Here is a 12,500-nt window from a genome sequence, read left to right as displayed (position 1 = left end):
AAAGAAATGAATAAGGAAGAATAAGAAATAAAAAGAAAAGATTAAGGAAGAATAAGAAATAAAAAGAAATGAATAAGGACGAATAAGAAATAAAAAGAAAAGAATAAAGAAGAATAAGATATAAAAAGAAAAAATTAAGGAAGAATAAGAAATAAAAAGAAAAGAATAAAGAAGAATAAGAAATAAAAAGAAAAGAATAAAGAAGAATAAGAAATAAAAAGAAAAGATTAAGGGAGGATAAGAAATAAAAAGAAGAGAATAAAGAAGAAAAAGAAATAAAAAGAAAAGAAGAAAGAATAAGAAATAAAAAGAAATGAATAAGGAAGAATAAGAAATAAAAAGAAAAGATTAAGGAAGAATAAGAAATAAAAAGAAAAGAATAAAGAAGAATAAGAAATAAAAAGAAAGGAATAAGGAAGAATAAGAAATAAAAAGAAATAGTTAAGGAAGAATAAGAAATAAAAAGAAAAGAATAAAGAAGAATAAGAAATAAAAAGAAAAGATTAAGGAAGAATAAGAAATAAAAAGAAAAGAATAAAGAAGAATAAGAAATAAAAAAGAAGAATAAAGAAGAATAAGAAATAAAAACAAAAGATTAAGGGAGGATAAGAAAAAAAGAAAAGAATAAAGAAGAATAAGAAATAAAAAGAAATGGTTAAGAAAGAATAAGAAATAAAAAGAAAAGAAGAAAGAATAAGAAATAAAAAGAAAAGATTAAGGAAGAATAAGAAATAAAAAGAAAAGATTAAGGAAGAATAAGAAATAAAAAGAAATGAATAAGGAAGAATAAGAAATAAAAAGAAATGAATAAGGAAGAATAAGAAATAAAAAAAAGGAATAAGGGAAAATAAGAAATAAAAAAAAACATAAGGAAGATTAAGCAATAAATAGAAAGGAATAAATAATAAGAAACAAAAAGAAAGGAGTAAGGAAGACCAAGAAATAAAAAGAAAAAAATAACGAAGAATAACAAATAAAAAGAAAACAATAAGGAAGAATAAGAAATAAAAAAGAAAAGAATAAGGTAGAATAAGAAATAAAAAGAATAAAATATAGAAAAATAAGAAATAAAAGAAAAGAATAAGGAAAAATAAGAAATAAAAAGAAAAGAATAAGGAAGAATAAGAAATAAAAGAAAAAAATAAGGAAAAATAAGAAAGGAATAAAGAAGAATACGAAATAAAAAGAAAAGAATAAGGAAGGATAAGACATAAAAAGAAAAGAAGAAAAAAGGAAGAAATAATAAATATATATAGATACATACAAGCATAAACAAACACACATGCATTAGGAAGGACTGTCTGTTTACCCTCAACATTTTGCGATGTAAAAAACAAACAAACAAACAAACAAAAAAACAAACAAACAAACAGTAGAAACATTTTACAAATTATATATCATTTCGACTTTTTTTTCTCCTACGAATGGAAAACAAAACCCCTCGAATCGCCACGAATCCCAAACCAGATTAGTAAAGAAACATTTTACAAATCATAAATCTCGACTTTCTTTTTTTCTTCTCCTACGAATGGAAAACAAAAACCCTCGAATCACCACGAATCCCAAATCAGATTAGTAAAGAAACATTTTACAAATCATATATCTCGACTTTCTTTTTTTTCTTCTCCTACGAATGGAAAACAAAACCCCTCGAATCACCACGAATCCCAAATCGCCATCAGATTAGTAAAGAAACATTTTACAAATCATATATCTCGACTTTCTTTTTTTTCTTCTCCTACGAATGGAAAACAAAAACCCTCGAATCACCACGAATCCCAAACCAGATTAGTAAAGAAACATTTTACAAATCATATATCTCGACTTTCTTTTTTTTCTTCTCCTACGAATGGAAAACAAAAACCCTCGAATCACCACGAATCCCAAACCAGATTAGTAAAGAAACATTTTACAAATCATACATCACCTCGACTTACTTTTTTTTTCTTCTCCTACGAATGGAAAACAAAACCCCTCGAATCACCACGAATCCCAAATCGCCATCAGATTAGTAAAAGACCAACTCACGGTGCTGCTGGAGTAGTTTGGGTGGACGACGATGCTCTCAACGGATCTCCTGACGATGGCTGTGGGGCCGTTGTTCCAATCCCACATGTTGAGGAGGACCTTGTAGCTGAAGGAGGGGCTGTGGGATGGGAAGCGGAGGTCAGGCCGAGAGGCGGTGGTGATGGTGTGAATGGTGGTTTTACTTAGGGTAATGGTGGTGCGAATGGTGGTCTTTTCAAGGCAATGATGGTGAGAATAAGGTGTTCATAGGGTAATAATGGCGAGAATAGTGGCCCTAGTTATGATAATGATGGTGATGAGAATAGTTCTAGTTTCGGTAACGATGGTGAGAATTGTTCGTTACAGTGGTAAGAGGAGTAAAAAGGATGGCGACAATGATAATGATAATAATCTCGATCTTCAATAACACTAATATGTACTATTTGTTACAGTAATGTTATAAACAACAAACACTAATGACAAAAACAATAATTGCCGGAAAACAAATGCTATTACTTCTAATAATGAAAGTGGTAGCCTTAGTAATGATAATAATGATAATGATAATAGGAATTAAAATAATAATGGTAATAACAGTAGTATCTTCAAGAAACGTAACCACTCATATATCATACTGTAATAATGATCATCATATAATGACAATAAAAGTGGTATCTTGATTAATCTCAGCATTGATGATAACAAGGAGAATCGTCTTTATCAACTCTCTATCTTGAATAACTTCAGCGGTGATAAAAACAACGAGAATCACTATCATCGCTTCTTTTGATTAAGCTCAGCATTCATAATAACAGTCATGAAAGATGGAATAATGCACTATCGCAATGATATGAGGAATAAGTAGCCTCTCCCATCGGGACTCGAGCCCTCGTCGCTGCAGGCAGGTCGCACGCTGGCCCACGGAGCTACACGACCCACGAAAAGGAACCCGCAACGAAGAACTACCCAACTTCCATAGACATTACCGATCTACTCATGCGTGAGTAAGGATAGCGAAGCTTTACACACACACTCTCTCTCGTGGCACAAAGTCCCGTCAACTAACAATGTGGCGCAGTGAGCAGCCGTGATGATCCACTCGTCATTGTAGACGGAGGCGCCGCAGAAGGGTTTGTCGGAGCTACTCTGGGCATTAGCTAACCCGACAAGCCAAGGGTACTCGTTCACTTCCGTCTCCTCGCCGCCCACGATCCTGGTGCTTCGGTTGGGGACGCCGCACTCTGTTGGCCAGGTGGGAGGAGGGGGTGAGATGGAGTGGGGAAGGGGAAGGGGGGGAGGGGTTGAGTTGGAGGGGCAAGGGGGAATGAGGGGGAGAGGAGGGAGTTCGATTGGGGAGGGGGAGGAGGAGGAGGAAGAGGGACTGAGTTAGAGTGGGAAAGGAGAAGGGGAAGGGGAAGGGGTAAGGGAGGAGGGGTTGAGTTGAAGGGGCAAGGGGGGATGAGGGGGAGAGGAGGGAGTTAGAGTGGGAGGGGGAGGAGGAGGAAGAGGGACTGAGTTGGAGTGGGAAAGGAGAAGGAGAAGGGAAAGGAGAAAGGGAAGGAGAAGGGGATGGGGAGGGGGATAGGGTAGGGTGGGAGGGGGAAGAAGGGGGTAGTGGGTGAATTTGAGGTGAGGGGGGGACCAACTGGGGAGTAAATGAGAAGTGGTGTTATGAGAAGGAAGTGAGTGCACAATAGTTCAGTCAAGGGAAAGGGTGTGATGGAGGAGGAGGAGAAGAGAGAAGGAAAAGAAGGGACAAAATAATTGAGAGAGGGATGATAAGGAAGCAGAAAAGGAGGAGTAAGATTAAGAGAGGTCAAGGAGGAAGTGAAAGGAGGAGGCAGGGTGAAAAGGGAGTTATAAGTGTAACCGAGAGGGTGAAATGGAAAGATAGGGAGGGGGGTTAGGGTGTAGTGGATGTAGTGTATATCATGTGTGCGTGCATGTACATATATATGCATGTATATTTCCTTTACAGTGTATACACGTATTTTTGACATAACCAACAACACACCACCAGTCACAAATCACCCTAAAAGTATACACACCGACGAGGAACTATAACCGTCTAAACTAAACAGAAAACTGTCATTGTGATAATAATAATAATCATAATAATAATAATAATAATAAAAAGAATATAAATCTAGACTCACGACAGTCTTTGCCGCTTGTACCCGGAGCGTCAGATGAGTCCGATGTGTCGACTCCAGGAGTGGTTGTTTCTGGATCTGGCGGGGAGGGAAGTGATTTAAATACTGGTTATTTCAAAGCTCTATTCATGCCTCAAGTGAATGTTGTTATTGTGGCAAAATTGCATTAGTAATTGTATTTTCATTTTTTGTTAGGATGGATTATGGCAGAAATCAGTGATGGAAACGATGGCAATGGTGCTCATGCTGCTGTTGATGGTGATGATCATAGTAAAGATAATGAAAATTTCGATGATAATAATAATAATACTAAAGGTATTGAGAATGATGACGATAATAATAGTAATGATAGTGATGATGCTGATACTAATAGCAAGGTACGCATAAACAGGCAGTTCTGCTTCCATTTACTCTGTTGAACTTAAAAATAAAATATTTTTTTCCCCCTAAGAGTATTCTGACAGCCGTTAATGGTAAGGAACTTTTATCATAAAAAATATGAAACTTGTTTTTTTTCTCGTATTTATAGCGATTTCGAGTAAATTATATAAAAATTATATAGCTAGTTATATCTGATATCTCAGGATGTCATTTGCTCTGCCACTTTATTTGACCCAGGCATTCTGCACGATATTTCATGGTAAGCGAGTTTTTCAGTGGATTCTCTTTAAAAATGGTGTAGTAATAACAATAGTAAAAAAATAGATAAAAAAAGGAAACCAAGAAAAAAGAAAAATATATATATTTTCAATGAATAAAAGCAAAGAGGCGGGGCTTAGCTCGGAAGCTACCAATTAGGGCTTTCCTCAAAATGGACTACCTGTTTCAAACTACCTTGCATAATGATAATGATGATAATAATAATGATAATGACATTAACAATAATAGTAATGATACTGCTACTATTAATGATGATGATAATAATAACAATAATAATATCATTGATAATATTGAAATAGATAATGATAATAATCACAATGATTATGATAAAAGAAGAAAAAAATGAAGAAAGAAGGAAAGAAATGAAAAAAGAAAGAAGGGGCCCCTCGCATACCTCCCGAGGCGGTGACTGAGCAGTGGAAGCCCTGGCGCTGACCCCAGAAGTCGGCGAAGAAGAGGAAGGTCACTTGGTTCGAGCAGGTCACGAGGTCATCGTTGGGTCGCCGATTCCCGCAGTAGCTGGTGGAAGGATGTGTGGAATTCATGATGAACAGATTGCTACAGGAACAACGAAGGGAAGGCATATTCGTGTGTTTTCTTGTCCTTCCCTTCGTTGTTCCTGTTGCAGTCTGGTGGAGGACAAGAGTGTGCGTTTATGTGTGCGAGCGTCTATGTATGTGCGTGTGTGTAAACGTGTGTGAATGTGTGTGTAAACGCGTGTGGATGTGTGTAAACGCGTGTGGATGTGTGTAAACGCGTGTGGATGTATGTGTGCGAGGGTTTGTGTATGTTTGTATGCCGTGTGGATGTGTGTGTGCGATGGTTTGTGTATGTTTGTGTACGCCTGTGCACGTGTGCTCGAACGTCTACGTATGTTTGTGAACGCGGGTGCTTGTGTGTGTACGATCGTCTAAGCATGCTTGTGTACGCGTATGCATGTGTGTTTGCAAGCGTCTGTGTATATTTATGTACGCGTATGCATGCGTATGCGTGTACATGCGTAGAGACATGTTTTTTCATCAAAAAAATACTCCTAAACATATCAAAATCCACCTCACGCCCTGTCTTCCACCCACGCCCCTTCAGACCACCCACGACCCTTCAGACCACCCACGACCCTTCAGACCACCCACGCCCCTTCAGACCACCCACGCCCCTTCAGACCACCCACGCCCCTTCAGACCACCCACGCCCCTTCAGACCACCCACGCCCCTTCAGACCACCCACGCCCCTTCAGACCACCCACGCCCCTTCAGACCACCCACGCCCCTTCAGGCCACCCACGCCCCTTCAGCCCGCCCGCGCCCCTGCCGACCACCCACGCCCCGTCCGACCACCCACGCCCCGTCAGACCACCCACGCCCCTGCAGACCACCCACGCCCCTTCAGACCACCCGCGCCCCTTCAGACCACCCACGCCACTTCAGACCGCCCGCGCCCCTTCAGGCCACCCACGCCCCTTCAGACCACCCACGCCCCTTCAGACCACCCACGCCCCTTCAGGCCACCCACGCCGCTTCAGACCACCCACGCCCCTTCAGACCCCGCACCCCCCTTCAGACCACCCACGCCGCTTCAGACCCCCCACGCCCCTTCAGACCACCCACGCCCGTTCAGACCACCCACGCCCCTTCAGACCACCCACGACCCTTCAGACCACCCACGGCCACTCAGACCACCCACGACCCTTCAGACCACCCACGCCCCTTCAGACCACCCACGCCCCTTCAGACCACCCACGACCCTTCAGACCACCCACGGCCACTCAGACCACCCACGACCCTTCAGACCACCCACGCCCCTTCAGGCCACCCACCCCCCTTCAGACCACCCACGCCCCTTCACACCACCCACGGCCACTCAGACCACCCACGACCCTTCAGACCACCCACGCCCCTTCAGACCACCCACGCCCCTTCAGACCACCCACGCCCCTTCAGACCACCCACGCCCCTTCAGACCACCCACGCCCCTTCAGACCACCCACGTCCCTTCAGACCACCCACGACCCTTCAGACCACCCACGACCCTTCAGACCACCCACGGCCACTCAGACCACCCACGACCCTTCAGACCACCCACGCCCCTTCAGACCACCCACGCCCCTTCAGACCACCCACGCCCCTTCAGACCACCCACGCCCCTTCAGACCACCCACGCCCCTTCAGACCACCCACGACCCTTCAGACCACCCACGGCCACTCAGACCACCCACGCCCCTTCAGACCACCCACGCCCCTTCAGACCACCCACGCCCCTTCAGACCACCCACGGCCACTCAGACCACCCACGACCCTTCAGACCACCCACGCCCCTTCAGACCACCCACGCCCCTTCAGACCACCCACGCCCCTTCAGACCACCCACGCCCCTTCAGACCACCCGCGACCCTTCAGACCACCCACGCCCCTTCAGACCACCCACGCCCCTTCAGACCACCCACGACCCTTCAGACCACCCACGACCCTTCAGACCACCCACGCCCCTTCAGACCACCCACGACCCTTCAGACCCCCCACGCCCCTTCAGACCACCCGCGACCCTTCAGACCACCCACGCCCCTTCAGACCACCCACGACCCTTCAGACCACCCACGACCCTTCAGACCACCCACGCCCCTTCAGACCACCCACGCCCCTTCAGACCACCCACGCCCCTTCAGACCACCCACGACCCTTCAGACCACCCGCGACCCTTCAGACCACCCACGCCCCTTCAGACCACCCGCGACCCTTCAGACCAGCCACGCCCCTTCAGACCACCCACGCCCCTTCAGACCACCCACGCCCCTTCAGACCACCCACGCCCCTTCAGACCACCCACGCCCCTTCAGACCACCCGCGACCCTTCAGACCACCCACGCCCCTTCAGACCACCCACGCCCCTTCAGACCACCCACGACCCTTCAGCCCACCCACGCCCCTTCAGACCACCCACGCCCCTTCAGTCCACCCACGCCCCTTCAGACCACCCGCGACTCTTCAGACCACCCACGCCCCTTCAGACCACCCCCGACCCTTCAGACCACCCACGCCCCTTCAGACCACCCGCGACCCTTCAGACCACCCACGGCCACTCAGACCACCCACGACCCTTCAGACCACCCACGCCCCTTCAGACCACCCACGCCCCTTCAGACCACCCACGCCCCTTCAGACCACCCACGCCCCTTCAGACCACCCGCGACCCTTCAGACCAGCCACGCCCCGTCAGACCACCCACGCACCTACAGCCCACCGACGACCCATCAGAGCACCCACGGCCCTGCAGACCACCCACGCCCCTTCAGACCACCCACGACCGTTCAGACCACCCACGCCCCTTCAGACCACCCGCGACCCTTCAGACCACCCACGCCCCTTCAGACCACCCACGACCCTTCAGACCACCCACGACCCTTCAGACCACCCACGCCCCTTCAGACCACCCACGCCCCTTCAGACCACCCACGCCCCTTCAGACCACCCACGACCCTTCAGACCACCCGCGACCCTTCAGACCACCCACGCCCCTTCAGACCACCCGCGACCCTTCAGACCACCCACGCCCCTTCAGACCACCCACGCCCCTTCAGACCACCCACGCCCCTTCAGACCACCCACGCCCCTTCAGACCACCCACGCCCCTTCAGACCACCCGCGACCCTTCAGACCACCCACGCCCCTTCAGACCACCCACGCCCCTTCAGACCACCCACGACCCTTCAGACCACCCACGCCCCTTCAGACCACCCACGCCCCTTCAGACCACCCACGCCCCTTCAGACCACGCGCGACTCTTCAGAACAGCCGCGCCCCTTCAGACCACCCGCGACCCTTCAGACCACCCACGCCTCTTCAGACCACCCACGACCCTTCAGACCACCCCCACCCCTTCAGACCACCCACGCCCCTTCAGACCACCCACACCCCTTCAGACCACCCACGCCCCTTCAGACCACCCACGCCCCTTCAGACCACCCACGACCCTTCAGACCACCCACGCCCCTTCAGACCACCCACGCCCCTTCAGACCACCCACGCCCCTTCAGACCACCCACGCCCCTTCAGACCACCCACGACCCTTCAGACCACCCACGCCCCTTCAGACCACCCACGCCCCTTCAGACCACCCACGGCCACGCACCTTCTGGCCCTGCAGGAGTCAGCGATGATCAGCCAGTCCCGCAAGCACCACCAGCTGCTCTGGATGTCCACCACGTCGCAGCTGACCGTCAGGGTGAGGTCGTCCGAAGATCCCTGTGGCGGAAGGTCTTCGTTGACGCTGGTGGGTTGTGGGCGTGGAGGGTGCGGGCGTTGGCATGAACGCACAAACGCACTCACACATGTAACTATAGTCGTATGAAAGCACACGCACTCTCAAACTTACACACATAGATATGGTTTATATATATATATATATATATATATATATATATATATATATATATATATATATATATATATATATATATATACCCATAATGTACAGACTCACAAACTAGATTTATATATAAGCATATTTTAATAATAAAAAAAAATATATATGTAAATATACATATATACACATATACTGTATATATATATATATATATATATATATATATATATATATATATATATATATATATATATATATATATATATATATATATATATAGATAGATAGATAGATAGATAGATAGATAGATAGATAGATACATACATACACACATAAAATGCATGTATGTATATATATACACACAAAATATACACAGAAAGGAGATATCAAAGCAACGCCACAAACTAATGAAAACGGCGATAGAGAGAGATAGATTAGTATGAACTAATGTATTATTATATGAAAGCGCACCAGTGGTCATGGCGGATGGACTGAACTATTTGCATATGTAGGACATCGAGAGAGAAATGCAGATGAACACCTGGATGACTAATTTAATAAATATATGTATATTTTTCCTGCTCGCATCTCTCTCTCTCTCTCTCGTTCTCTCTCTTTCTCTCTCTCTCTCTTTCATCCTTTCTCCCCTCTCTCTCTCTTTCATCCTTTCTCCCCTCTCTATCTATACACATACACACACAAACACCAAACACACACGCACACACACACATATAACCGCCCCAAACCCACTGCGATCCTCCACTCCTGGAACGCATCATATATATATATATATATATATATATATATATATATATATATATATATATATATATATATATATATATATATGTGTGTGTGTGTGTGTGTGTGTGTGTGTGTGTGTGTGTGTGTGTGTACATATATATATATATATATGCTCACACACACACACACACACACACACACACACACACACACACACACACACACACACACACACACACACACATTCGTACACTCATATATGCCACACACACACACACACACATACACCCCCCCCCCCCCCCCCCCGACACACACACGCACACACAACCGGCCCAAACCCACCTTGATCCTCCACTCCTGGAACGTATTACTCGGGTAGTTGTTGGGGAAATTCTTGGAGGCGACGCACACGGTCTCTCCCGGGCCTATGGTGACCGGACCCTGGGGGATGACGCCGTTAGGACACGCCTCTGCAATGGGCGTGGTTTGTAAGTGCGGTTGGCTTCGTGATAGAGGAATGGTGGTGGTGATGGTGGTTGGGGTAGGGGTGGTGGTGGTGGGGGTGGTGGTGGGGGTGGTGGTGGTGGGGGTGGTGGTGGTGGGGGTGGTGGTGGTGGGGGTGGTGGTGGTGGGGGTGGTGGTGGTGGTGGTGGGGGTGGTGGGGGTGGAGGTGGTGGAGGTGGTGGTGGTGGGGGTGGTGGTGGTGGTGGGGGTGGTGGTGGTGGTGGTGGTGGTGGTGTGGGTGGTGGTGGTGGTGGTGTGGGTGGTGGTGGTGGTGGGAATGGGTGGTGGGGGTGATGGTGGTGTGGGTGGTGGGGGTGGTGGTGGGAGTGGGTGGTGGGGGTGATGGTGGTGGGGGTGGTGGGGGTGGTGGGGGTGTTGGTGGTGTAGGTGGTGGTGGTGGGGGTGGTGGTGGTGTGGGTGGTGGTGGTGGTGGGAGTGGGGGTGGGGGTGATGATGGTAGTGGGGGTGGTGGTGGGGGTGGGGGTGATGGTGGTGGGGGTGGTGGTGGTAGGGGTGGTGGGAGTGGGTGGGGGGGGTGGGGGTGGGGATGGGGGTGGTGGTGATGGTGGGGGTGGTAGGGGTGGGAGTGGGTGGTGGGGGTGATGGTGGTGGGGGTGGTGATGGGGTGGTGGTGGGGTGGTGGTGGTGGGGGTGATGGTGGCGGGGGTGGTGGGGGTGGGAGTGGGTGGTGAGGGTGATGGTGGTGGTGGGGGTGGTGGTGGTGGGGGTGGTGATGGTAGCTGTGATTGTGATGGTGAAAGTGGAATGATATAGGTGAAAAAAAAAATATTAATGACAAAAAGAGATATTAATGATGAATATGATATCAATAATATGATGACAAAACTAATAACGATAATAATGATAAAACTAATGGTAATAATATTGATACATCTATCAGTGATAACAATCAAACCAATAATGATAAAACTAATAATGACAATAACAATAACGAATGACAATAATAATAATAATAATAATAATAATAACAGTTATACTAACAATAAGAACTATATCAACAGCGATGATAATGATTCGATAATAATTATCATAATACAAATGATGATGATAATGAAACATAATAATAGTAATAATAATAATGATGAATATGATAATGACAATAGTGATACAGACAACAAAGAATACTAAAAATAATAAGAACAATGATAATGATAATGAAGCTAAAAAGATGATAAATGATAATAAAAATCCGACAACATTAACAACTGCAACATTATAACTACAACCGCCACACTAACAACATTTTCCGTCTATCCCCCCCACTTCCCCCCTTCCCCCTTTGCCCTTTCTCCTCTTCTTCCTCTTCCTCTTCCCGTTCTAAAATACTTACGATATTTTTCCAGGTGTCGAGGGTCGAAGGGGAATGTCTCGTTGGTCTTAGGTACTGCCTGGCGACGAATAATTAACGTTAATGATGTTTCATTAATCTGATTAATTTATTGAGGAGGACTGATGACTTGGTTGGTGGGAAGTATGGCAATATTAGAGTTTTTTTTTCTTGATTCTAAATTGTAAGTATTTGTCATGATTCGAAAGTTTGCAATTATTCGAAAGCAAGGATTTAATGATTCTAATATATATATCATTTGCGATTTAATGATTCTAATATATATATATATATATATATATATATATATATATATATATTATATATATATGTATATATATATATATATATATATATATATATATATATATATATATATATAATTTGCGATTTAATAATTCTAATATATGTATATATATATATATATATATATATATATATATATATATATATATATATATATATATATCATTTGCGATCTCTAAAGCAAATATTCATCGCCCCCATGTATACCACTCTCTGATCTGCAACGAACCCCTTGCAACTCACCTTCGGTATCGCAGAAGCCTCGGCAGGAGCGAGACAAACGCCGACCGCAAGCACGAGACACAGCGCTCGAACCTTCATCTCGAACGAATCAGGAGCTTCGAATCCCTTCTGACGGGTCTCGAACGCACGCCGAGAAGTGGTTTGTTCCAGCTATCGAGTTGTGTCATTTATATAT

The 12,500-nt window shown here is 45.8% G+C and overlaps 1 protein-coding gene across 2 annotated transcripts in view; it reads right to left on the bottom strand.

The window, feature by feature from the left end:
• Positions 1-12,483, bottom strand: part of LOC113829001 (trypsin-1) — an 18,850-nt gene extending 6,367 nt beyond the window's left edge. For both annotated transcript variants that reach the window (XM_027382071.2, XM_027382072.2), the window contains exons 1-8: positions 12,326-12,483; positions 11,780-11,837; positions 10,267-10,394; positions 8,947-9,059; positions 5,215-5,339; positions 4,164-4,238; positions 3,074-3,248; positions 2,029-2,146 (exon numbers count right to left, since the gene is read on the bottom strand). In XM_027382071.2, the coding sequence (XP_027237872.2) occupies positions 2,029-2,146; positions 3,074-3,248; positions 4,164-4,238; positions 5,215-5,339; positions 8,947-9,059; positions 10,267-10,394; positions 11,780-11,837; positions 12,326-12,403 (870 nt within the window). In that variant the 5' untranslated portion in view covers positions 12,404-12,483. The remainder of the gene's footprint in view (positions 1-2,028; positions 2,147-3,073; positions 3,249-4,163; positions 4,239-5,214; positions 5,340-8,946; positions 9,060-10,266; positions 10,395-11,779; positions 11,838-12,325) is intronic.
• Between the last annotated feature and the right edge of the window lie 17 nt (positions 12,484-12,500).

The sequence above is a fragment of the Penaeus vannamei genome, chromosome 28 (genome assembly GCF_042767895.1).
Source record: "Penaeus vannamei isolate JL-2024 chromosome 28, ASM4276789v1, whole genome shotgun sequence".
NCBI lineage: Eukaryota > Metazoa > Arthropoda > Malacostraca > Decapoda > Penaeidae > Penaeus > Penaeus vannamei.
Note: the sequence above shows the minus strand (reverse complement) of the source record. Positions and strands in the feature narration are given on the sequence as shown.